This window comes from Crinia signifera, chromosome 2, assembly GCF_055691185.1.
Source record: "Crinia signifera chromosome 2, ASM5569118v1, whole genome shotgun sequence".
Taxonomy (NCBI): domain Eukaryota; kingdom Metazoa; phylum Chordata; class Amphibia; order Anura; family Myobatrachidae; genus Crinia; species Crinia signifera.
This window is the reverse complement of record NC_139218.1, coordinates 124,719,507-124,741,458: the sequence shown is the minus strand read 5'-3', so window position 1 is coordinate 124,741,458 and position 21,952 is coordinate 124,719,507. Positions and strand designations below refer to the sequence as shown.

General features: G+C 39.9%; 1 protein-coding gene across 1 annotated transcript in view; it reads left to right on the top strand.

Moving 5' to 3' along the window:
* Positions 1–17,535, top strand: part of CAPZA1 (capping actin protein of muscle Z-line subunit alpha 1) — a 40,503-nt gene extending 22,968 nt beyond the window's left edge. The window contains exons 2-10 of the mRNA XM_083172788.1: positions 184–247; positions 2,029–2,080; positions 4,415–4,478; positions 5,864–6,070; positions 6,858–6,937; positions 7,413–7,491; positions 11,303–11,374; positions 14,266–14,328; positions 16,216–17,535. Coding sequence (XP_083028914.1) covers positions 184–247; positions 2,029–2,080; positions 4,415–4,478; positions 5,864–6,070; positions 6,858–6,937; positions 7,413–7,491; positions 11,303–11,374; positions 14,266–14,328; positions 16,216–16,356 — 822 coding nt within the window. The 3' untranslated portion in view covers positions 16,357–17,535. The remainder of the gene's footprint in view (positions 1–183; positions 248–2,028; positions 2,081–4,414; positions 4,479–5,863; positions 6,071–6,857; positions 6,938–7,412; positions 7,492–11,302; positions 11,375–14,265; positions 14,329–16,215) is intronic.
* Positions 17,536–21,952: the final 4,417 nt, after the last annotated feature.

The following is a 21,952-nucleotide window of genomic DNA, read 5'->3' as shown; positions in this document are numbered from 1 at the left end:
AACCGAACTGTATTGTAAAAGCTGTACCTAAAATCAATAAAAACCTATTGGATACTAAATAACTGATATTTTGATAAGGGATACTCAAACTGTATATGTTTTTGCCCTGATATTGCATTGTATATTACCTTTGGTCCCATTTCAAAAGCTCTAGTTTCTTACTAGCCTTGTGTTATTTTTTAGGTGCGTATTGCAGCAAAATTCATCACTCATGCACCCCCAGGAGAATTCAATGAGGTCTTCAATGGTGAGTAAACATAGATCACACCCTGTTGTTGTGGTCTTCCATCTTTTATTTGTGACCCATTTCCACCCATTAAGCTTTGTAGTAGCTTTGGGGAATTGACGTATAGTCCTGGGCTTCCAGTGTCAAAAATTGTTTAAATTAGACGTTTTAAGTTCATGGATTAAAACCAAATATAGAGCATTTCGTCATACAAATACAATAGGACTGAAGTACGGCCATTTTTTCAATATCCTACAACACCGGTTTTCAACCTGTGGCCCTCCAGATGTTGTGGAACTACATGTCCCAGCATGCCCTGACAGCTTTGGCATGCTCTTATAGAAAAAAATGTGGCAATGCATGTTGGAACATGTAGTTTCACAACATCTGGAGGGCCACAGGTTGAAGACCCCTGTACATTGTTTTATACTATTTAAAGTGTGGATACCCATTAGAAAATGTAACATACCGGAACTAAAGAGATTTTGGGATTGAATTTTGCATCCTACAATATAGGGTGGAAATTCAGTTGATTGTGATGAAAGCTCTGAGAATTGTGCACAGAGCTATTCAATTGGCCGCGCCTTAAACTCACTACTAGAGGAATTCTTCTCGCAATCCTTAGCCCATATGCTGACAGAGTTGCGTCCAGCTCTTAAGTCAGAAATTGCAAGCCCTAAGCATCAGATGTGGTAAACTCTATTTCTTGACTTGCAGTAAGTCCCTGTCCTACTGGCATTTTTTTTTTAACAAAGTGCAAAGCATCTAGAAGTATGTAAAAATTACTCCTTTTTTGAGGTAATTCAATTAGACTCAATGCTGACGATATTGTATTTTCAACCTTTTTTTTATTTCATGCGCAACCATAGTTATGTTCTGATACTTTGTTTACAACGCTATTAAATTACAAGAAAATCTAATTTGGGTTACATAAATTTGGGTCGTTCCATGTCCGTTCAACTAGAGGTGTCCACCGCCCATCTCAGATATTTACAACATGTTTTTCAGTTAAGAGAGGATGTCAAAATATCTCGACTGTCTGACAATAAGTTGATTTAAATATTGATTTCTTCTGCGAACCCCATGGCAGCCATTACTATGGGATATTTACCCTTTCCCAGGTTTAGACAAGATTAATTTTTTCCTAAGGACCGTCCACCTGTGGTATATAGCACCTCCCTAAAACCCATGTGGGCAGCGCAATCACATTGCTTCCACGCAGGTCCCGGCTGCCTAACAAAAGCAGCAATACACTGGATGGAGGAAGAGGGCGGCGGTGTTGTCCACTTTGGGTCTGACACCCACGGTCTGTTCCGTCGACCTAACGGAGGTCTGTTGGCCCATAGGGCGGACATTGACGCTTCTTGTCAGTGTGCCTTTACCCTGCATCAGCCTTTCCTCCAGAAAATTGATACTGCCCTTATGAGATTAGCCCAATTTCTTTAGCGGCTGGTGGCTATCTGATTGTAGGGCTCTGCAAATTAGCAGAGAAGCGATCGGATCTGAATACTCCCCATAGCACGTACACTTTGTATCCATTAAAGCCCCTCAGTACTTAATGTTGGCTTGTATGTAAACCTATTTAAACATTACATCATATCAAATTTATAGATGTTTCCTCGTATACCTAGGGGGTGTTTTTTTTTGTTTTGTTTTTTTACACCGTACAAATGGGAAATGGCCCTAAGGCAATTTACATGCGTTTTTAAATATGAATCTTTATTTTTGTAATTATGGACAATGTACTTGGATAATCTGCTATGATGTTTCTCTAATATGTCTTGTTAAAAATTCTGTTACAGATGTTCGGCTACTGCTTAACAATGACAATTTGCTCAGGGAAGGAGCTGCACAGTAAGTCAATATACGAATATTATGTACGACTGTTCATATGGAAATGGCAGATTAACTCACTGTGGAAAATGTAGTATTTTTTTAAAATTGTTGTAGGGGGGGGGGGGGGGGGCGCTGTAATAGCTTGTTGCTGGGGGAAAGGGGGCTGAAATAGCTTGTTGGGGGGGGTGCTGAAATAGCTTGTTGCTGGGGGGGGGGAGGCTGAAATAGCTTGTTGCTGGGGGGGGGGAGGCTGAAATAGCTTGTTGCCCGGGGGGCCTGAATCCCGCTGCAGCCTGGACCCCCACCCGCCCAAAAAGTTTATATCTTTAGTAGGATGTTTGTAAGAGATTTTCAGGTCCAAAATTGATATTAAGACCGTTAATAGCATTGGAAAGGTAAACCCATTTACCTTTCTAATGCTATGTACAGTTTGAATATCATCAAGTATAAAAATGTTTACAACTGAGCTGTGAGCTTTACCGGAGCTGTGTAGAGTGATCAGTGGTTAGTACCATGGGTTTAAAAAAGAAAAGAATGTCCCAAGGCGCAAACTGAGAGTCCTTGCAGCCCCAACGTTAATGGAGGATCACTGGAAGCCCTCCTTTTTGGATAGCTGTTGTTGGAAGAATAACGATGATGGCGCTTGACTCCGTGTGATTTATAACTGTAGTAATTGTAAATAAAGCTAAAAAGAACGTGTCCGTTTCTTTGTTGTTAATTCAAATAACAGATGCTAGGGGTGATACGGTGATAGTGTACCGGACTCACTAGAATAGTAAGATTCCATGCATCAAGGTTTCTTTATAAGGTCACCCACTGTGTCTATATTCATATATAGGTAGGTGGCGTACCATACTCATACAGGAATGAAGAAAGAGACTCCTATAAAGGTTTCTTTTGGGTTCCCTTTGGTTTTCCAAATATGATGATTGAGTACTCGGTACACAGTACCATGGGTTTGTTACATAGTATCAATGGTTATTTTTATTTAGTCAAATAAGTTACTACTTCAGGGGTTCCCAAAGTTTTTAAATCACGGCACCCCAAAGCATCAAATGTTTTTGCGGCACCCTTAGACTAAAGGTTTCTCATTGAGAAAGTCAGCAACAAATATTAAGTGTTTATCTCATCCTTAGGATCAGTTATGTGGTAATGGACAGGATTTCCTTCTGTTTGTCCACATTATGACTAATCTAATGGGCATAAAATAATTGAATTGGTCACCCAGGGTGCCACAGCACACAGTTTGGGAACCACTGTACTAGGGTGAGAGTGGGGGAGATAAAAATAAATAAATTATGAAACCCTTTCAATCTTGGCGCAATGTTTAGTTTGTGGTAAAGAGGAAGATGTGAGACTCTGTAATATACAAAAAGAGGAAATATGAAGATAAATATAGAATATTTAAAACTGTAACATAATCTACAGCTAGCCATACACGTGTCGGTTTACTCATAAGAGTGGCATAACATCAGCCCATATGTTACCTCCTGAGTTACCAGAGTTTTTTGAATTATTATTATTATTTTTATTTTATGTTAAGCAACAGTTTTTTTCAAGGCAAAACCAAAAACCTCTTACCACAAATGTTTATTCTAAACATCCAATCAGATATCCATGTTTTGGCCTGAAAAATATGGCCAGTTGCAGTACTGTTTCTATGAGACTCGCTCTTTGCAATTTTGCATCAGTCTATGGCTGAAATGTAAGCAATTAGGATTAAATGATTGGAGTATTGTACTTGCTTACAGCAAGGGGCCACTGGAGAGAGTAGGACTTAATAGTGAGAAGCGAAAATATTACAAGTTTGTCTTACTTTTTTTTCAAATGTGCCAGTGAGTAATGAATACACCTGTGTTCCTGCTAGGTGGCCTGAAAAATGTGAACTGCTAATACTGGCCACACATCAGACCAACTTTCCTCCAACCATCCAACTAGTTGCTTGGATGGAATAAAAATCTGGTACTGGATGGGAGCAAATGTAATATTTATTTCAATAATTTGCTCCCAAAATCTGGAAAAAAGCAAAAGCTGTCGCTCAGACACGGTACTGTAGTTGAATCTGTTTGATTTAAACAATTTGACTGAATGTTTTTTGTCCATTTTCCTGGGTTTGTGAGCACATTTCTGATTGTCCTTTGCTCCCATCCAGTACCATATTTTAATTCCATACAAGCAACTGGTTGGATGGTTGGAGGAAAGTTGGTCTGATGTATGGCCAGCACAAGGCTCCTGATGACTGAATTTGAGAACCATTGTTATAGAAGAACTGTAATCTGCCATAACTTTCTGTGTAGAACTTTGCTGTGATCATTTTTATTATTATGTCAATGTTTTTGCCATCTTTCACAGTGCGTTTGCCCAGTACAACATGGATCAGTTCACCCCTGTGAAGATTGAAGGGTATGATGACCTGGTAAGAGACACTGGTTACTGTAGTGTTCCTGCATTTATTTTGTTATGTATGCTCATGGTGTTTGTAGGGACTTCATAGCCAATAGAGCAATTTTTCCAAACCAGGTGGTTAACTTGGTAGATGTTTATATGTTCATGCTTTACAAAACTAAATGTGTGACCATTCATAATTTATACATTGTTGTAGGGTTAAGTTGTGTATACACGGTGTGATTTTGGCCATCGATTTTTGACTATGTAGTCAAAATCGCAGTGTTCATCCGCTTGCGATCCCAATGCACAGTCCTTCTGCGTCGGTAACGCATTGCTAAATAGACTGTGCAGGCAAGTCTATCCTGACTGTCACCTGTTGAAAGTATTTGGCCCTGGACCAAATAGCAAGATAGTGTAGATCTTAAATGCAGTTAGCCAACATCATATAGTCAAAATTGCCATTAGCCTATATCTCACCATGTGTACACACCATTATACATAATACTACTTTCCAGTATTTCCCTTTGGGCAAGCTACTATATGTGATAGTAGTTACATATATTTGTAGTCACATTGGTCATATATAGGGATTTTCTGACAACATATTACAGTCTTCCACCCACATTTCCAAGCAACTTAAATGTGGGCCCATACTGACCTAGTTGATCGCTTATTACCGTATCGCGGGTAATAGGCGTGAGCCTTGGCTTATCAGCGAGTTTTGTTTGCTTGCCTCAGGCAGGTGACACATAATCACTGAATCTGTGTGTTTGAGTGAAGCAGGTCGTTTAAAAAAGGCAGCGAAATATTGTTAAAAATAGCTGAAACCTATTTTTATGCTCAGCCTAGTCTCCATCAAAATCCATTACCTATTGACTGCTCTCTGTACTTATGTATGGTGACTGGTAAACCACATGGTCAATGTTGGATCAAGTTCCAATTACTTGGTGCTCAACTACTATTTAGTTTGCCTCTACATCTACTAGAATTATGTAGCACCAATATATCACTGTTGTTGAAAAGCCAAATGGGAAAAGTAAGTACTTTATTTTCAAGAACAATAAGAAATAATTGAAATGTGGTCTGCACTATATTAAACAAGTGTGTTCTCTTAATTTATTTTAAACCATACTATTTACTGAAATGTGGAATTATCACAAAAATCCACATTTGCTTTTGCCCTTCTATTTAGCAGTTTCTCGTATAGTCAAAGAAACTTGTATGTATCGTCAGACTGGAACTGATTTCTAAGCACGAAAGTCTTTGTGTTTGTGTGTGTGTGTGTTAACTATAACAGTGTATGTTAAAGCCATATTTCTGATGCACAAAACATTTGATTTAAAAGGCAATGTGATGATGTAGGGAACATAGTTAAATGACTTGATTGTCTTTTTTTCCCCTAATCACTGCTAGGTCCTAATCACAGAGCATGGCGACTTGGGCAATGGAAGGTTTTTGGATCCTCGAAACAGAATTTCCTTTAAATTTGACCACCTGAGAAAAGATGCGAGCGATACTCACCCCGATGATGCAGACGCAACTTTAAAGCCCTGGAGAGATGCCTGTGACAGCGCGTTACGAGCCTATGTCAAAGATCACTATCCAAATGGCGTCTGTACTGTTAAGTATTAATTACCATTATGGTTGAGAAGATCCGGTAATTTCCTTGCCACTGAACAGGACTTATCTGTCGTCATAACTGCTGATCGATTTCAGACAATTTCATTAAGATTCTGCGGTAACATAATGAAAGTATAGTTGCATCTGAAACAATATGTATTTTTAGTGGAAGTGCATTGCAGTGTACTGTACTTTATTATAGACTGCTTTTTACCTGTGGTCCACCATTCACTTTGATTTGGTGCTTTTTATTATTGAGTGCTGCAACCTTTTCTTTGTGCAGAGACTTTCAAATGACTGGATGGTCCATATGCTCTTTCCCTTTGTGAAATGCCAATTTACATGAATGGTACGGTCATGGAGGAGGAACATCTATAATGCTGGCAAGAATCAGCAACTAGTGTATAGCTGGTACATTACAGGCTTAGAGAGGCCCACCAAATGATGGGGGTTTGTAGTCAGTCTTCAGGTTACAGTAGCTTACACAATTTATGGGATATAAAGAAACCTTAAGATGTGCGCACACACTATGCAATGTTTTTAAACGATATGCACAACAATGATATTGACAATATTGTCATGCATATCGTCTGGTATGTACTATATCGTTAACGTCATCTGAATGTGTAGTCAAATCTATTCTCAACGAGTTCATGTATATCTATATGCCCTGTATCAGTCGTCCGGGTGCTCTGACGATAACATGTAGTGTTGTAGCCAGCTTTAGTAATACTCTACTCAAATAATGTTTCCGTATCCCATCCACTAACGTTTCTGTTCATTACAGGTCTATGGAAAGACTATCGATGGACAACAGACAATAATAGCCTGTATTGAGAGCCATCAGTTCCAGCCCAAGAACTTTTGGTTTGTATATATTTTATTTATTTATTTGGTTCTTAAATCTTAAAGTAAAATGACATGCATTGAATGAAAAATGGCGTCTACAGTCCTGGTTGAGCTTTATAACTCAATCACTGCTAGGATGGACCTTCTCCAGTTCCCAAAGCTTGCATGCGCTCAGTATTGCCTGTTCCCCATATATGCAAGGTCAGCAGGACAGAATGTGATTAATTAACCAGGTGTTGCTCTGCCTTGTGTTGCAGACCCCCAATAAACAGAGAAGCCTTGACGATGGCTTGGGGGCTTATTCATATATTTTGCAAATATATGGAACCAAGATCTCTGAATTCTATTACCATGTAGTATGTAAATCTGGTTACTGATATCATTCAGTGTGCTGGGGGAAACAAAGTGTTTTTTTCCTCTTACTGCATTGGCACATTCTCAGATTACTGTTAACATTTCTCTATAATCCTAATGAAAGTCTTGCTTTGTCTAGGAATGGCCGTTGGAGATCTGAGTGGAAATTCACTGTCTCACAACCTACTGCTCAGCTGGTTGGGGTGCTCAAAATTCAGGTGAATAAAATGATGAAAGTTACACTATGTAAATTAAAAGCCTACCTCACTCCAAACCATTTTATTCATTAGTCGTATGGAAGATGTTTTTATATTTTATGTAATTTAAAAACAGGCAATTTAGCAAAGTTTTTGATTAAATCATACGTTCCCTATTTTAAATCTTTAACCCATGGTTGGACAAAGGGCAGTATTCAATGACTATAATCGCAATGTGCAGCGAATCCTGTTTAGAATGTCCAGAGTGCTGGAACGGCAGCATGCAGGGAGATGGAATTCTCCCTGCCTGCCCCAGAATGTATGTGGGGGGTAGGAGGGCTCCCCGGGACCCAGGCAGCACAAGCTGCCCCCTGGGAGAGCTAGCAGGGGACCCGGTAGGAGCCGCTAGCACTGCTCCCGATCATGCATATGTAATGATCGGGGGCAGTGAATATATGAATATGTAACGAGCGGCTCTCAGCTCCCGGCCCCCTGCTGGCTGTTATGTGTGAATGTTTTTTGTTTTTTTATTAAATATATATTCATGTGCTGTAAGCACATGAATAAAAATAGCATGCCCCTTCACATGATAATTTTTTACACCAATTTAAAAAAAAAAAAAAACTTTATTTTAAACGTTCACATTCCACTTCACCATGAAAAGATGGCGATTGCTACACGGTGACACACGGCGAAAATCACTTAGAAAGCAATTTGCCATCTTCTCATTGAATACACTCACGGCGAATCACATTGAAAAACCACAGCGAATTGCAGAGACTATCAGATGGCGGATTGTCCGTCATTCACTGTTCACAGATGGCGAAAAGTGCACGTTGAATAAGGTGATTCATTTTCTGACACAAAAAAATCACCTTCCAACGCGAAAATAACAAGAATTCGCCGTAAAACATGGCGAATTGGCCTCATTGTATACTGCCCACAATCTTATAAAGTAACTCTACCTGTCTAAAGTTTTAGAACCCCTCTGTTTTATTGAAATGTATGCAGTTTAATGCATCAGTGCTTCTTACTAGTTGGTAAAGGGTTCAAACTGTAGCAGGGATGTTCTAAGACTTCAATCACAGGATGCTCTGCATTGAACATTTTTGCACTATAGTGTTTCTAAGTGATAGTATACAGTGTTCTTTGCATGGTACAGGTGCATTCAAACACTACACTGTTGCAAGTAGTTTGTAGACCGTTTAGTGACTACATACAGTAATATGATGGTCTACAAAGCACTTGCCACGATACAGGTGTACAACCCAGAGATGCTCCTGTACTGAATTTTCTTATATTACAAAGATAAGAAACCTGTGTAGTTATACATTAGTCTTAAAACAGGATTGAAGTTGAAAGTGCTAACTTGTGTAACATGGGTCTTTTTTTGCATTTTACATACACATTTGCCTAATAAGGATTTATTTGTAATTAGTGAACTCATTTTGGAAATAGTAATTCGTCTTGTGAGACTCTTGTGAATATAATGCAGTATAACCATCTAATTTTCCTATGTAGAGACAGTGTGAATAATCACGAATGTCTGATACATGTTGTTATAATAAGCCTGGGACTCAATGTCTTTTGAAACTACTAATCTCTTACAGTATTTTATTTTTTTTAACTAATGCTCAGATGAACGCAACAAAATAAAGTAAGGAATGGTGGAGGGAAGGTATGGTAGATTACAGCTAGTCTGAAACACATAAAAGTACATCATAACCTACTGGTAGTTGGAAGTGCCTGTACTATAGCATGATAATGACCAAACACACACAGTACATTCAGGCTATAGCAAAACTATCTGAGCCACCGCTTAGTAAGTCGCACTCACTGAAGAACCATTCTTTTACCTCCTCAATGATGGGAAAAAAACCTTTGATCAGCCGAAGACTTTGTTTTGATTTATTGGTTGCAAAGTACTTTTTCCAGCCTTTAGTAGCCCACTGCTGGTGCTTCATGGTCCGGGCCAGCATCTCAGTTGTTGCTGCGGAAACCTGTACACTTTTGACCCATTAAGCGTCCTTTGAAAAATACTTTTTCCCCAAATATACATTTAATTTTAGTGGGTTTTTTTTATTTTGTTTTTTACATCTATCAGTTTTACTTACCTTTGTACCAATTCTGGATTTTAAGTGGACTTTAATTGCTTTAAAAAAAAAAAAGGCAAAATATTGGTTTTGTAAAACTTTAACTTGTTGTGTGTAGATTAATAAATTCTATTCCCGTTTAATGTCAGTTCACTTTCAAAATATTTAAGTGACATCCCACAAGGGTGGTTCTTATTGGTTGTAATCAGCATATTCTATATAGCAATGAAAGCGAAATGTACAATTAAAGAGGGTTTCTTACTGCAGGTTTGTGAATATTGCATCCTTGAAAATAAAAGTTCTATTTATCTTTGTGCATTCATTAAAACGTTATCACTATCCGAGACTAACCATACACATAAAGCTGGTCGGACACATTGGCACGATGCCTGAACAATGCATGAATAAAGCCAGAAACCCAGTTAGAAATCCCACTGTTCAGTTGCTGGGATGTACAATGGAATTGAAGTCTAAAGCTGTGTACACACCATGCAATATCGCTGGCAACAGCCAGCAATTTGTGCTGCAGCGATTAATCGCCGGGTGCACGCTCCCTTGTTCAGCCTCCTACCTACTCTGCAGCTCCCCCGGAAGAGTCTCCTGTTCATCAGAGACCATCTCTGGTTGCTGATGAAAACTGGACACTAAGCAATACATTGCACCGTGTGTACACAGCTTACACTCTACCCTATTTCCAATTAGCCAATGACCTGATTCACACACCAGTAGAGGGGTCAACAGCCTGCTTTAGTTTTCCATCCATCTTTAAGAAAAAAAAGTCTGCAAGGATTACGTTTTGTTGGTTTTGTATGGGGCTACACACTGCAGAGGTAAAACCAATTCAAACGACCCCAAATTGTCTAACCAATTTTGAAAGGAGTCCCAGATTAACTAGTAGACATTAACATTTTCATAAAATTTTTGAAGTTAAGTGAACTTGAGTATGTATACTGTGGTAAAAATCCTTTCCTTCAAAAGGACATGAAATGGAACAGGTACAGGGTGACTAAGCTAGTAAAATGTCTTGAATCACTAGAATACAAAGATAGGTTAACCAGGCTGAATATTCTTTTACTGGAGAAACGGAGGTTGAGAGGTGATATTAGTATGTTCATATACAGGACTGGGAATCATGAGGAACTGGGAGATGATTTGTTCAGTAACAGGCCGGACACGCAGGCATGTACTGAGGCTCCAGGAAAATAAATTCTGTACTGAATTAAGAGGAGGATTCTTCACCATTAGAGCAGGAACTCCTTGCCAGTTGGGGTGGTTACAGCAACTACTGTTAATGAATTTAAATCAAAACTGGATGCATTTTTGGAAATTAAGGGAATCCTATAGCTATGACTCAAGGTGCCCATACACGTTACAATTGGCGGATGCAATGAGATGCGCGCTCATCCCATCGCACAGCTCAAAATATGATCTGCACATACGTTTTGTACTAGATTGCATCTTGTTGCATTGCAAAACCTATGCAATGCCATCTAGTCCAAATTGCATACAATAATTGTACCATGTATGGGCAGTGTTAATCAAGTCAGTAGTTACAAGTCAAAAAGGTTGAACTCGATGGACTAGTGTCTTTTTTTGAACCATAATTACTTATTGGCATAATTCACGTAACTTAAACACACCCACAGTAATACTATATTACTGGATAATGAACAGATCCAGTTAATAGGCTCGCAATCTTAAAATTACAAATCCATTATTCAGCTTGTCCTTTATTGCAGGTTCATTACTATGAAGATGGTAATGTCCAGCTGGTTAGCCACAAAGATGTGCAGGAATCCATAGCAATCTCTGTAAGTATAGTCCATATTTCTGCTACTATTGCATTTGAATGAATGGTTATGTTTTAGATTTATTGTATACAATATCATTCTCTTATACCCCTTTCACACCAGCCTAAATTTCCGGGTTATGTCTGGGAACAACCCGGGACTGGAACTGGTGTGAAAGGTTCCAGGGACAAATTCCCGGGTAAATTTTCCGGCATTTCAAACCTGCTAGGTAGCAGGGTTGCTCCCGGGTCCTTCCCGGACTACTGGCTGGTGTGAAAGATGCAGGGACATGTCCCTCCTTCCCGTGTTGCCTCTGCTAATGCTGATTTGCTACCAGGGCAACTTCCTGATGTGGTGAATGCTCACAGACATGCCCAGAGACAGCATACAGCGTGCAGGGAGACACTGCATGTTCCGTGGCACCACAGACCCCAGAAGTGCGTTTTAATTCCCTGAAAACCAAGAATGTCTGCATTAGAAATCACACAGCATACAGGAAGACACTGGCAAGCTCTGTGGCACAACAGACCCCAGCAGTGCTATTTCAACCCTGAAAGCCTGCAATGTCTGCAAAGGCCCGCCCTCTCTACCTTTACCCCTCTCCCTAATTACCTCATCTTTTTGAGCCTAAAAAAGGCCATTTTCAATGCTATTCTCATAGAAATGCAGGGTCATCCCGGGTTCAGTGTGAAAGATGCCGACCCGGGTTGTCCCTGCTTCAAAAGCATGTGTGAATGGGTCCCAAACTGGGAATGTCCCTGGGATTTAATTCCCGGGTTGGTTTCTGCATTTCTGGTGTGAAAGGGTTATAAGTAAAATATAAGCATCATTTCTTTTTTTTTGTGTTGTGTTTTCTAACAAAAGCAGCTTGTATCAAATATGCTTTAACCTGAAAGGTCAGTCTTTGCAGGTGGTGCTTTCTGTAATAATACTCCTGTATTGTAAATTGGTTTTACTCCTAATGGGCCCCATAGATCAGCAATCACAATTAATGGTTTTCCAGATCCAGTGATTTTTTTTGGCCAAATAAATGGTTTCTACAATCTATTTGACTTGCCCACACATTACAGATTTGTTTCAGTGATCGGCAGATTTTTCCTGTTAGAATGCCCACACATACAAAACTCCAATAAAACCAGATTTTTAAACATATTTAAAAATCTGGTTCAGCAATCGATTGGCAATCCCTATTAATTGTTGATTGGGATTGCCAAAAGGGGGAGCCCACACATTAAAGATTAATTGTGACAATCCTCTCCAGAACGGAGGATTGTCACAATTAATTGCTGATGTATGGGGCCCATTACACGTATTTTCTAAGATTGTCAGCAGAGAGCATTTGTGTATAGTATTAGAAAAGCTTATACCTCTTTCAGACAGAAAACTAAATTACCGGGTGAAGCAGTTCTTTTTGACTTTTTGAATAACGTGGATCCTTTTTCTGTGTGAAAGGGCACACCCGGGTTGTAAATTCTGTGTCTCCGGCCCCTATGTCTCCGGGTTGACCCTTTCACACATAAGAAATACCCGTGTTATTCAGCAAATTACCTTTTTGACCCAGTAATTTGTTATTCTGTGGGAAGTGGCGTCAGGCTGCTCTCTGCATAATGACCCAGCATTTGAAATGCTGTGTATTTGCCAGGATTTTTTGACTTTTCTGTCTGAAAGGGGTATTAGTTTAGCCTGTATTGTCATGCAAAATTCTTGCAACATAATTTCCACACAAAATATGCACTAAAAAGAACTTGGCATTCCTGATTCTCAAATATATGAAAGGGCTATAAACAAATGTAAATAAAAAAGGTGTAGTCCAGAAAAGGTATATATGCTTGGTCTGGGATTGGTACAAAATCCCTGTGGTCAAAATCCCGACCGCCGAAATCCAGACAAGGGGGGACGTGGACTCTCTGTGCTCGCCACGCAGCGGGCCCGGTGTCTTGCTACACTCGGCACACTAATTTATTCCCCCTCTATGGGTGTCGTCGAAAGTGTCAGGATTTCGGCGGTCGGGATTCTAACTGCATCCCCTTGGTCTTATTGTTTCCAAAGTTCCACTCTTCATACTTGGCCATGTGTTTTTTTTTTTCTATCAGCTGATTAACAGCATCTGGTTAATAAAGTCTTGTTAACTCCAGCCTGGCTTCCAATGTGTGCGGTGATGGATCATTTCCACAGAATAAAATGCTGAACACTGAAACTTGCGTTTACCTTTAATTCATTCCACTAATTACTTTTTAGAGACAGTGAATTTGTTCAGCTACACATACCACTGTCGGTGTCCAGTTTCCATTATACAGACCCCCAAATATTATTAAATTGTGTCTGTACTATTAAATAGTGTCCTCTTCCCTGGCTCCTTATTGCAGCAGCTATTGTTGGAGACAAAGGGGTATTTAATGTTTCCTGTTATTTTGGAAACAGGATTTGAGTATTTTTTGCCCCGGGAAATGCCGCGATTCTTGTATACAGATCTGGCTCTTTGAAAAGTCTAATCTGCTTTTGTGGAAACAGACGCTTACATTTCTAATTATTATCCGTTTTCCACAAAAAAAGACGTGAATTTGTGGATCCACGTCTTTTCCAATTTTCGGGTTGTTAATAAAAATCGGGAGAAATGAAAAACATTGAATAGATGGAATGCAAATTTCATCTATTCTGTTCAATAATGGCTGAAATTTTGCCATATTTCCACCGATCTGCAACATTGAATACCCACCGAATTTGCCAAACTAAGCAATAAGCCTGCTTTTTTCCAACCCAGGTTATTTCACTTACCTTTTATTGACCATATTTCAATATAATTGACCAAAATACTTTTCATTCCATAGTACGACTTTCTCACCCTTGGTTTTCTTACCTTTATTACTGCGCAGTGTATATCAACACTGATTGTCTGTTTCCTCTCATTTTAGGGGGAAGCTCAAACTGCCAAGGACTTTGTAAAAATTATAGAACAAGCGGAAAATGAGTACCAGGTAAGAGAGGGTATTGTCATTGTCCCTTCTCATAGGACACAGGCATTTTCTGCAAAACCATGTTACTGTTGCATTGAGGAAAATTGTGTTGTCCCAAGTATTTACTGTTTAAGCACCGCCATCAGTCACTATTGGATAAAATATACAGCAAGGGGATGGAAAATTATAAAATGTTATACAGTAAATACCAAAATGTTGTAAGCCCTATTGATAATATTGCGGGTCTCTGACAGGGTTGTCCCGGCACATTGTCATCAGTAACCAAAGCAACATCTATAATGTTTGCATTAGACTGTCAATAGGGTAGAAATGTCGAAAGGCATCCGGGCAACATCTTCACACTGTTGAAAGGGTTAAGGGGGTATTCAATGTCAGGGGTACGGCTGTCGAGCAAGCTCGACGGCCATGCCCCTGTCCCATTCTCGCTTTGCTCGACTTGAGCTCGGCGGTCGGGATTCAATGTCCCGGCCGCCAAGGGGCGTGGCCGCGAGCTAAGGACGGAAATAGACGAGCTCCGGCCAGGAGCTCGCCTATTTCCGGCTTTTCTCGGCAGAACGAGCCCGACGGCTCAATGCTGTCGGGGAAGACAGCATTGAATAGGGCCCCGCAGCCATCTCCCCCGTCGGGAGATGGCTGCGGGAGGACGACTGACATTGAATACCCCCCCTTAGTGTTGACATTTAAAATGTTGCCATGTCAAGTATCTCGATACTTAGAGGATATCCGTGTTTAGAGTGAGGCTGTGGCAGTGAGGTTAAGGTTAGTTTGTAAAGGGGGGGGGGGGGCTAGGGTTTGGCCCTAGGTGGAAGTTTAGTGATACAGTGAGAAATGTTTGTCAGAACGCAGGAAAGTCATAGGTCTGCACCAGTAAGTCACTGTCGCAGTACCACCAAGACTCGGATGTTGCTGGAGCAAAAGCTGTTGCCGGGAGAAAGTAATAGACCAACAAAGACTGTTTGATCATCATGATGCAATGGATAAATGACAACATGCTTCTGGTTGACATTCTTATGTCAACCTGATGACTGTCAACAAGTTACACCACACCTCAGCTGCTTTTAAAAGCTTAGTCATTTAGGAATAATTGAATTATGTTTAGAAATGTCTACAACACTGGAAATGACAAATTATTACATATGGCATTAATATTTGCAGATCAACTGATTGACCGATATATAGTTAATTGATCGTGCAGTGTGTGCCTGAGACTGATCTTTCGTGTCGGCAGTGCAACACAGCTGATAGCATCATACTGTGTGTACAGCCACACCAGGAGCCAGCCATAAAGGATCGGAAGTGTGTTTGGGCAACCCGCTACCCAATCCATCCAGAGATATTTCTCTGGACTAGTAGATATATCTACAGGTGTATACCCAGCCCTAACAGAGCAGGTTTTAGTCCTATCCAGATTTCAGCATAGATCAGGGGTTCCCAATCTTTTTTGAATCACGGCACCCTAGAGTATCAAAGTTTTTTCACGGCACCCCTAGGCCAAAAATAAATTTATCAGATTGGGTTTATATGTGATTCTTTGGGTCAGGTAGGTGGTAAAGGACAGGATTTGCTTCTGTTTGTACACATTTTATTAATGGCAGCCACCAGCATTGCTTTTGCTCATAAATAATTAACCATTAATAATTTGAGTTGGTCCTGGACTACCAACCCAGGGCACCCCTGCATGTGTCCCGAGGCACCCCAGGGAGCCACGGCACACAGTTTGGGAACCACTGGCATAGATCCTTTGTTGGGGTGTTTTGCATATACTAGACTTGAATGCAGGGCCATAATGCATTTTATAGCAACTTGTTATAGCTTAGTTAGACCTTCTGTTTGCTTGCTTACAATCAACGGGCAAACCACAAGACCTCTAATTTTTCTCTCCTACAGACTGCCATAAGCGAAAACTACCAGACCATGTCCGACACCACTTTCAAAGCCTTACGTCGGCAGCTGCCGGTAACCCGCACCAAGATCGACTGGAACAAAATCCTCAGCTACAAGATTGGCAAAGAAATGCAGAACGCTTGATCATCAAAGAGCTACAGCAGTGTCTAGTGTGCAAAGCAAAGTCGGAAGTGTCTGGTCTTACACATAACCCCTTATGTGCCGGCGCTGCCAGCGACATTGTACTGTCCTTCTCCGGCACCAATGGGGTTAAAAGGAAACAAAAATAGGGGTTTATACATTGTGATATTTTGCTAGGGCCTACAAAGTTACTGTATTTTCTAACCTAGAAGTGCTGCAGAACAATCGGTTTTGTTTTATATTCTCCCTGGAACCTGTAAATGTGATCACTGTGTATGTATGTTCAGTTTCTTCCAGTCTGGCAGAGGAACGTGACTTCTTGATGTTAGAAAACATACACGCTTTGGGTGCCCTTTTAAGCCCCCTTTTATGAAGCTAGGGGTATGAAAGGAATGTTTTCTTCTAATTCAATGTGATATCTAGTTGCCCACAATTAAATACTGTCAATCATTTCAATCTTTTACACATCAAGCAAGACACAAGTCACTGACTTTTTATGTGGTAGTACCAGTGATTCTTCTCACGCTTGGCAGCACTTCGCGTTTGGGATGCTAGTCGGTTCCCAATAAGCTTAATTATCCACCCCCATTATCCATTGAACTATGCTTCTGCAATGACACCTAGTGCTCTCCATATTAGCTGAGTATTCAGTGGCTGGTTTGCTGAGTCTTTTTAAAGCACTGTAAAATCCAAATGCCTATATTCCTGACACACCTTGTAATGGGTTTTCTTAACTAGGAACAAATCACTTTAAGTCTTTCAATTATCTGCTCATTAACTACATGAACTCCACTAGCACAAGTGAGGTCTGGTGCCGTACAGAACAGGGTTCAAGTAAAATTATCATGACCGCTGCTTTTAAAAGCTTTGTCATTTAGGAATAATTGAATTTGAGCCCCTTCAGACTTGGCTAAGCTACTTTCTGTGTGTAAATCTGGCAATAACTGTTTATAACACTCCAGTAAATATAGGACACAAGTTGACTGGTGCCACTGCATTTATTTAAGGTATTTGCGTTCCTACGAAAGGCAAACACGTTTTTCAGCATCAGAAGATACATACAAGCTACTAATTTAGCATTAAAGGTACCTGCAGTATTCTGTTTTGTTTAGTACTGCAATCACCACTGTTAAATAAATCTTGTGTATTATCTCCCCCCCCCCCCCCAAAAAAAAAAAACAACTTCAAACCTCTTTCATTTAAATATAGTATTTACTAGTTTTTCTTTCATTTAGTGATGGGCATCTGCATTGTGTTGAAACAGGTACTTTTTTTTATAGTCTTCAGAGTGTGACATAAGGTTATGGGAAGATGAGGCTTAGAAACAAAAGCTAATGTCTTCATCTTGTAGCGCTTTAAGGGATTTGTGGCACGCCGAGTTTGTACCACAGTTATACGGACATTTGATTAAAAAGTGTATACATCGTAAATAAAGATTTGCACCAAAGTGAAAAAAAAAGTGGGTTTTTTTTTTATACATGTGTATTTTTAATGGCAAATTATCACATTTAATTTCATCATTTTTTATTTAAAAAAAATAGTCCTCAGGGGTATTCTTACTGTTTATGGAAGTAATCATGGTCGGGGTTATCTATTAAGATGGTAGTTCAATTAAAGATGGGATGTTGCTAGGGGCAACCAATCCGATACTATCATTTTCTTGAAGGTGCTAAATCAGTAAGTAGATTCTGATTGGTTGCTACGGGCAACATCCCATCGTCAATAGAACCATCCTAGTAATTAAACCCTGGAGGGTGAATTTATAAGAAGCCAGCAGCCACGTCCTCTCTCTATAGTGCACTATGTGGAAGACAAACTGAAGCCGCGAGATTCCCATAGTATTTAGTCTGGCTTTCCGATCAGGCTCTGTTTGCTTGTGCAATATAAAAATATTTAGAAACGAAACTGTCATGCTGGTTTCCATACCTCAGAGACTGGTGCAAGTTTCGTTTTTCCTGTGTGAAAACTGGAACAGATAAGTCACGATGATAACATATTATAGGGCAATAGAGCAATTAACAATCTATAAAACAACAATGACTGCATCCTACATTTGTTCTATTTATTGGGTTAAAATCTAAAACTTCTGGACATTAGACATTCTCTTCATCATGGGGAAATTAAAGATGGGATGTCAGTACTCCAGAAATAGGTTAAAGGTCTGCAAAAGAAACTCTGCTCTGAACACATTGAAGAAGAAAGTCTGAACTTTGCTCATAACAATGGGTGTGGCTGTTTGAATACACAGTATGCAGGGCTGATAACACCAAAACACTGCGTGTTGTAGTTACTTTTTCACTTTGTGTCGTCAGTCTTCTTTCCCCCCCCCCCCTCCCCCCCCCCCTTTCCAGTAGGTCACGAGGCGCAAATTAGAACATAGTAATATATTAGTGTATCACTTTTGTATGGTGTTGACCTTTTTTTTTTTTTTTTTTTTTTTTTTTTACCTCTATCATGTGGCCCCCTATTGTACACTAATATGTTTGCATTTCTATGTATAGGATCAACAAAACCACCTGATTCAATCTACGTTATCTGTATTCACCATTCTTTCATTTTTATAGTTTTTACCAGAATGGAAAAGTTGATGCAGGACAGAACACAAATCACCTCTGTAAATAGAACTGTGTCCAATCACATTTATCTAATACCCTATCCTCACTGCCATGCAAATTATTGGGTCCCGTATGTCTACCCTTTAATTTGCAGTTCAACACGGGTCCTTCTCTAGTGTGAAAGGATCGACATTCCTGACCCAGGAATGAAGCAGGGTTGGAGACCTGGGAATGTTGTCCCAGGTTGATCTTTTCACACTCGAAAAAGACCGATGTTGAAAGGAAAATTATCGGGTAGAAATATCTGACCCAGTAATTTGCATGGCAGTAAGAACGGTGCTAGAACTGCACCCAACAAATAATGCTGTGTACACACGGGGGAGATATATTGCTCAGTTTCTACTTTACATGAGCGACCAGAGATCGCTGATGAAAAAGAAACTGCCGGGCAGTGGTAATCAGCTGGTCGCAGGAGCATGTTCCTGCGACCAGCGATCACCACAGGGGCAAAAACGGGAGCGCACACCCGGCGATATATCGCCGGTGCGCACTCCCATTGCTGGCAATATGGTCGCTCAGCGACCATATTTCCCGCGATTTTGCACAAAATCGCCCCTGTGTGTACGCACCTTAAGATGTATACAAGCAATTGTATTTAAGGAAGAAAAGAGATTTAACCACAGGAAGAGCTGAATAAATATGTTCAAATACTGCAGTTGCTTAAGGGAATGTCAGATCCCAAACCAATAAAGATACCAAGTAATTAATATAAATATATATATATATATATATATATATATATATATATATATATATAGCGCTAAGAAAACACTAAAGAATTTTGCTGGTAGTAAACAATATTATTCATAGGGACATATAGGCTGGTTTCCTATTAGGTGCTAATAAACAGCCTAATAGCGCATCCCAGCCCCAAAACTTCACCCCTTGAATGTAAAGTTATATTTCAATATAGCGCTTTCTCCAACAGTTTGACCCATGCAATGGAAGCACTACTATGATATAAAAAGTAAAACCCAGTTTTGCTAAATGAATGACCTAATATATCAGAATAAACATCTGCTATAGTCTGCAGTAGAATTCGGAATGGGGTTACCTAAGAAATTAAAAGAAACAACCCAGCACATAAAGTGGAACACTCTGCAGCCCTCAGCAGCATATAGAATGTTGGGTATTAACTAAGACAGAGGTTCCCAAACGCGGTCCTCAAGGCACCCCAACGGTCCAGGATTTAGGTATATCCATGGGTCAGCACAGATGGTTAAATCAGACTGACTGAGTTACTAATTAAGTCACCTGTGCCCAATGCATGGATATACTTAATACCTGGACCATTGGTGTGCCCTTAGGCCGGTTTCACACACTCCGGCTCCTGCCGTACGGTGAAATCCTGCACGGCCAGGGAGCCATGCCGCACACACTAGTTTATCATGGAAGGGATGGCCACAGCCCGGCAGCCGTCCCTTCCAGTGGTGGGATCCGGCTGCAGCTGTGCGGCCGGGCCATGGCCGTCCCGTGTGAATGGACACAATAGTGTCCATTCACAACTAATGTGTGCGGCACGGCTCCCTGGCCGTGCGGGATTTCACCGTCCTATCAGCCCTGCATATGAAGTGGAATACTCTGCAGCCCAGACCAGTATATGGAATGTTGGGTATAACCTAATATAATATCAGTATAAACAGTATGCATTAGTATTCTTAATGGGGCTACCTAAGCAATTAAAAAGTCAGCCCAGCACATGAAGTGGAATACCCTGTAGCCCAGACCAGTATATGTTGGGTATTACCTCTCTGCAAACAGGCATTTTTCCTGAGCCACTACAGGAAGTAATTGTTAGACTACGTCTTAAAAAAATTAGTTTAGACCCCGACTGCATGAGCAATAACAGACCAGTATCAAACCTTTCTTTTCTAGGAAAGGTTATTGACAAAGTGGTAGCAACTCCATTCCAGTCAGGATTCAGACACAGCACTGAAACAGCCCTGGTATGTGTGCTTAATGATCATCTGATGGCAAGAGGCAGTGGTGACTGCTCAATCTTAATTTTTCTGGATCTCTCAGCAACTTTTGATACCATGGACCATGATATTCTAATTTAACATCTGAAAAATTTCTGTGGGTTGGTTCCAGCCACATAACACCTATTCTGTATTCCCTTCACTGGATGAAGGATTACGAACAGTACCCATAACTTCCCTGAATTCATCTGGGGTCTGAACTTTCAGCACTATGGCTCCAACTCTACAGAACTTCCCCACTCAGTTCAAGAAGCTTCCACTCTTGAAATATTTCAAAAATAGACTCAAGACTTTCCTGTTCAACCAAGCATTTCACTAATGTCCCTTGTTAAATTTGTTTTGTAATTTGTGATGTAAAAGGCTAATCCAATCCTATTAGGAGAAAAATTCTATATAAATAACTATTATTATACGCTCAGTTATTGAGACTCAAAAGTACAGGTTGAGTATCCCGTATCCGAGTATCCGTTATCCGAATTATTCCGAAAACCATACATTTTAGAAAGTGAAAAAAAAATATTTTTTTTTGCTAAAAACTCACTGGGGACATATGTAACAGCACTACTGAGGACATGATATGTAACTGGCACTATATATGTGCAAGAAAATGATTGCTTGGCATTCAAATTCAATATCTGAGATAGTACACACATTTTGTTTCATGTTTTGAAACCTTGTTTTTTGAACAAATAAAATATATTCGTGTGTATTTTATGTGGTAATAAAATATATTTGTGTGTATTTTATGTGTTTATACAGCATACATGCAAGATACTTCAAAATACATAATTGAAATATTAAAATATTCCGAAATACGGAATAATCCGTTATCCAAAATTCTCCTGGTCCCGAGCATTTTGGATACGGGATACTCAACCTGTATTGTAACTGCAGTGACATAAAAAAAATTGAAGAACAGGCAAAAATATATGGTGTTCATTTAAAAAAAATACTCAAAAGACTTGATTGCGACAATTGAAAAATGCAGGACGCTGGATAGAAAAG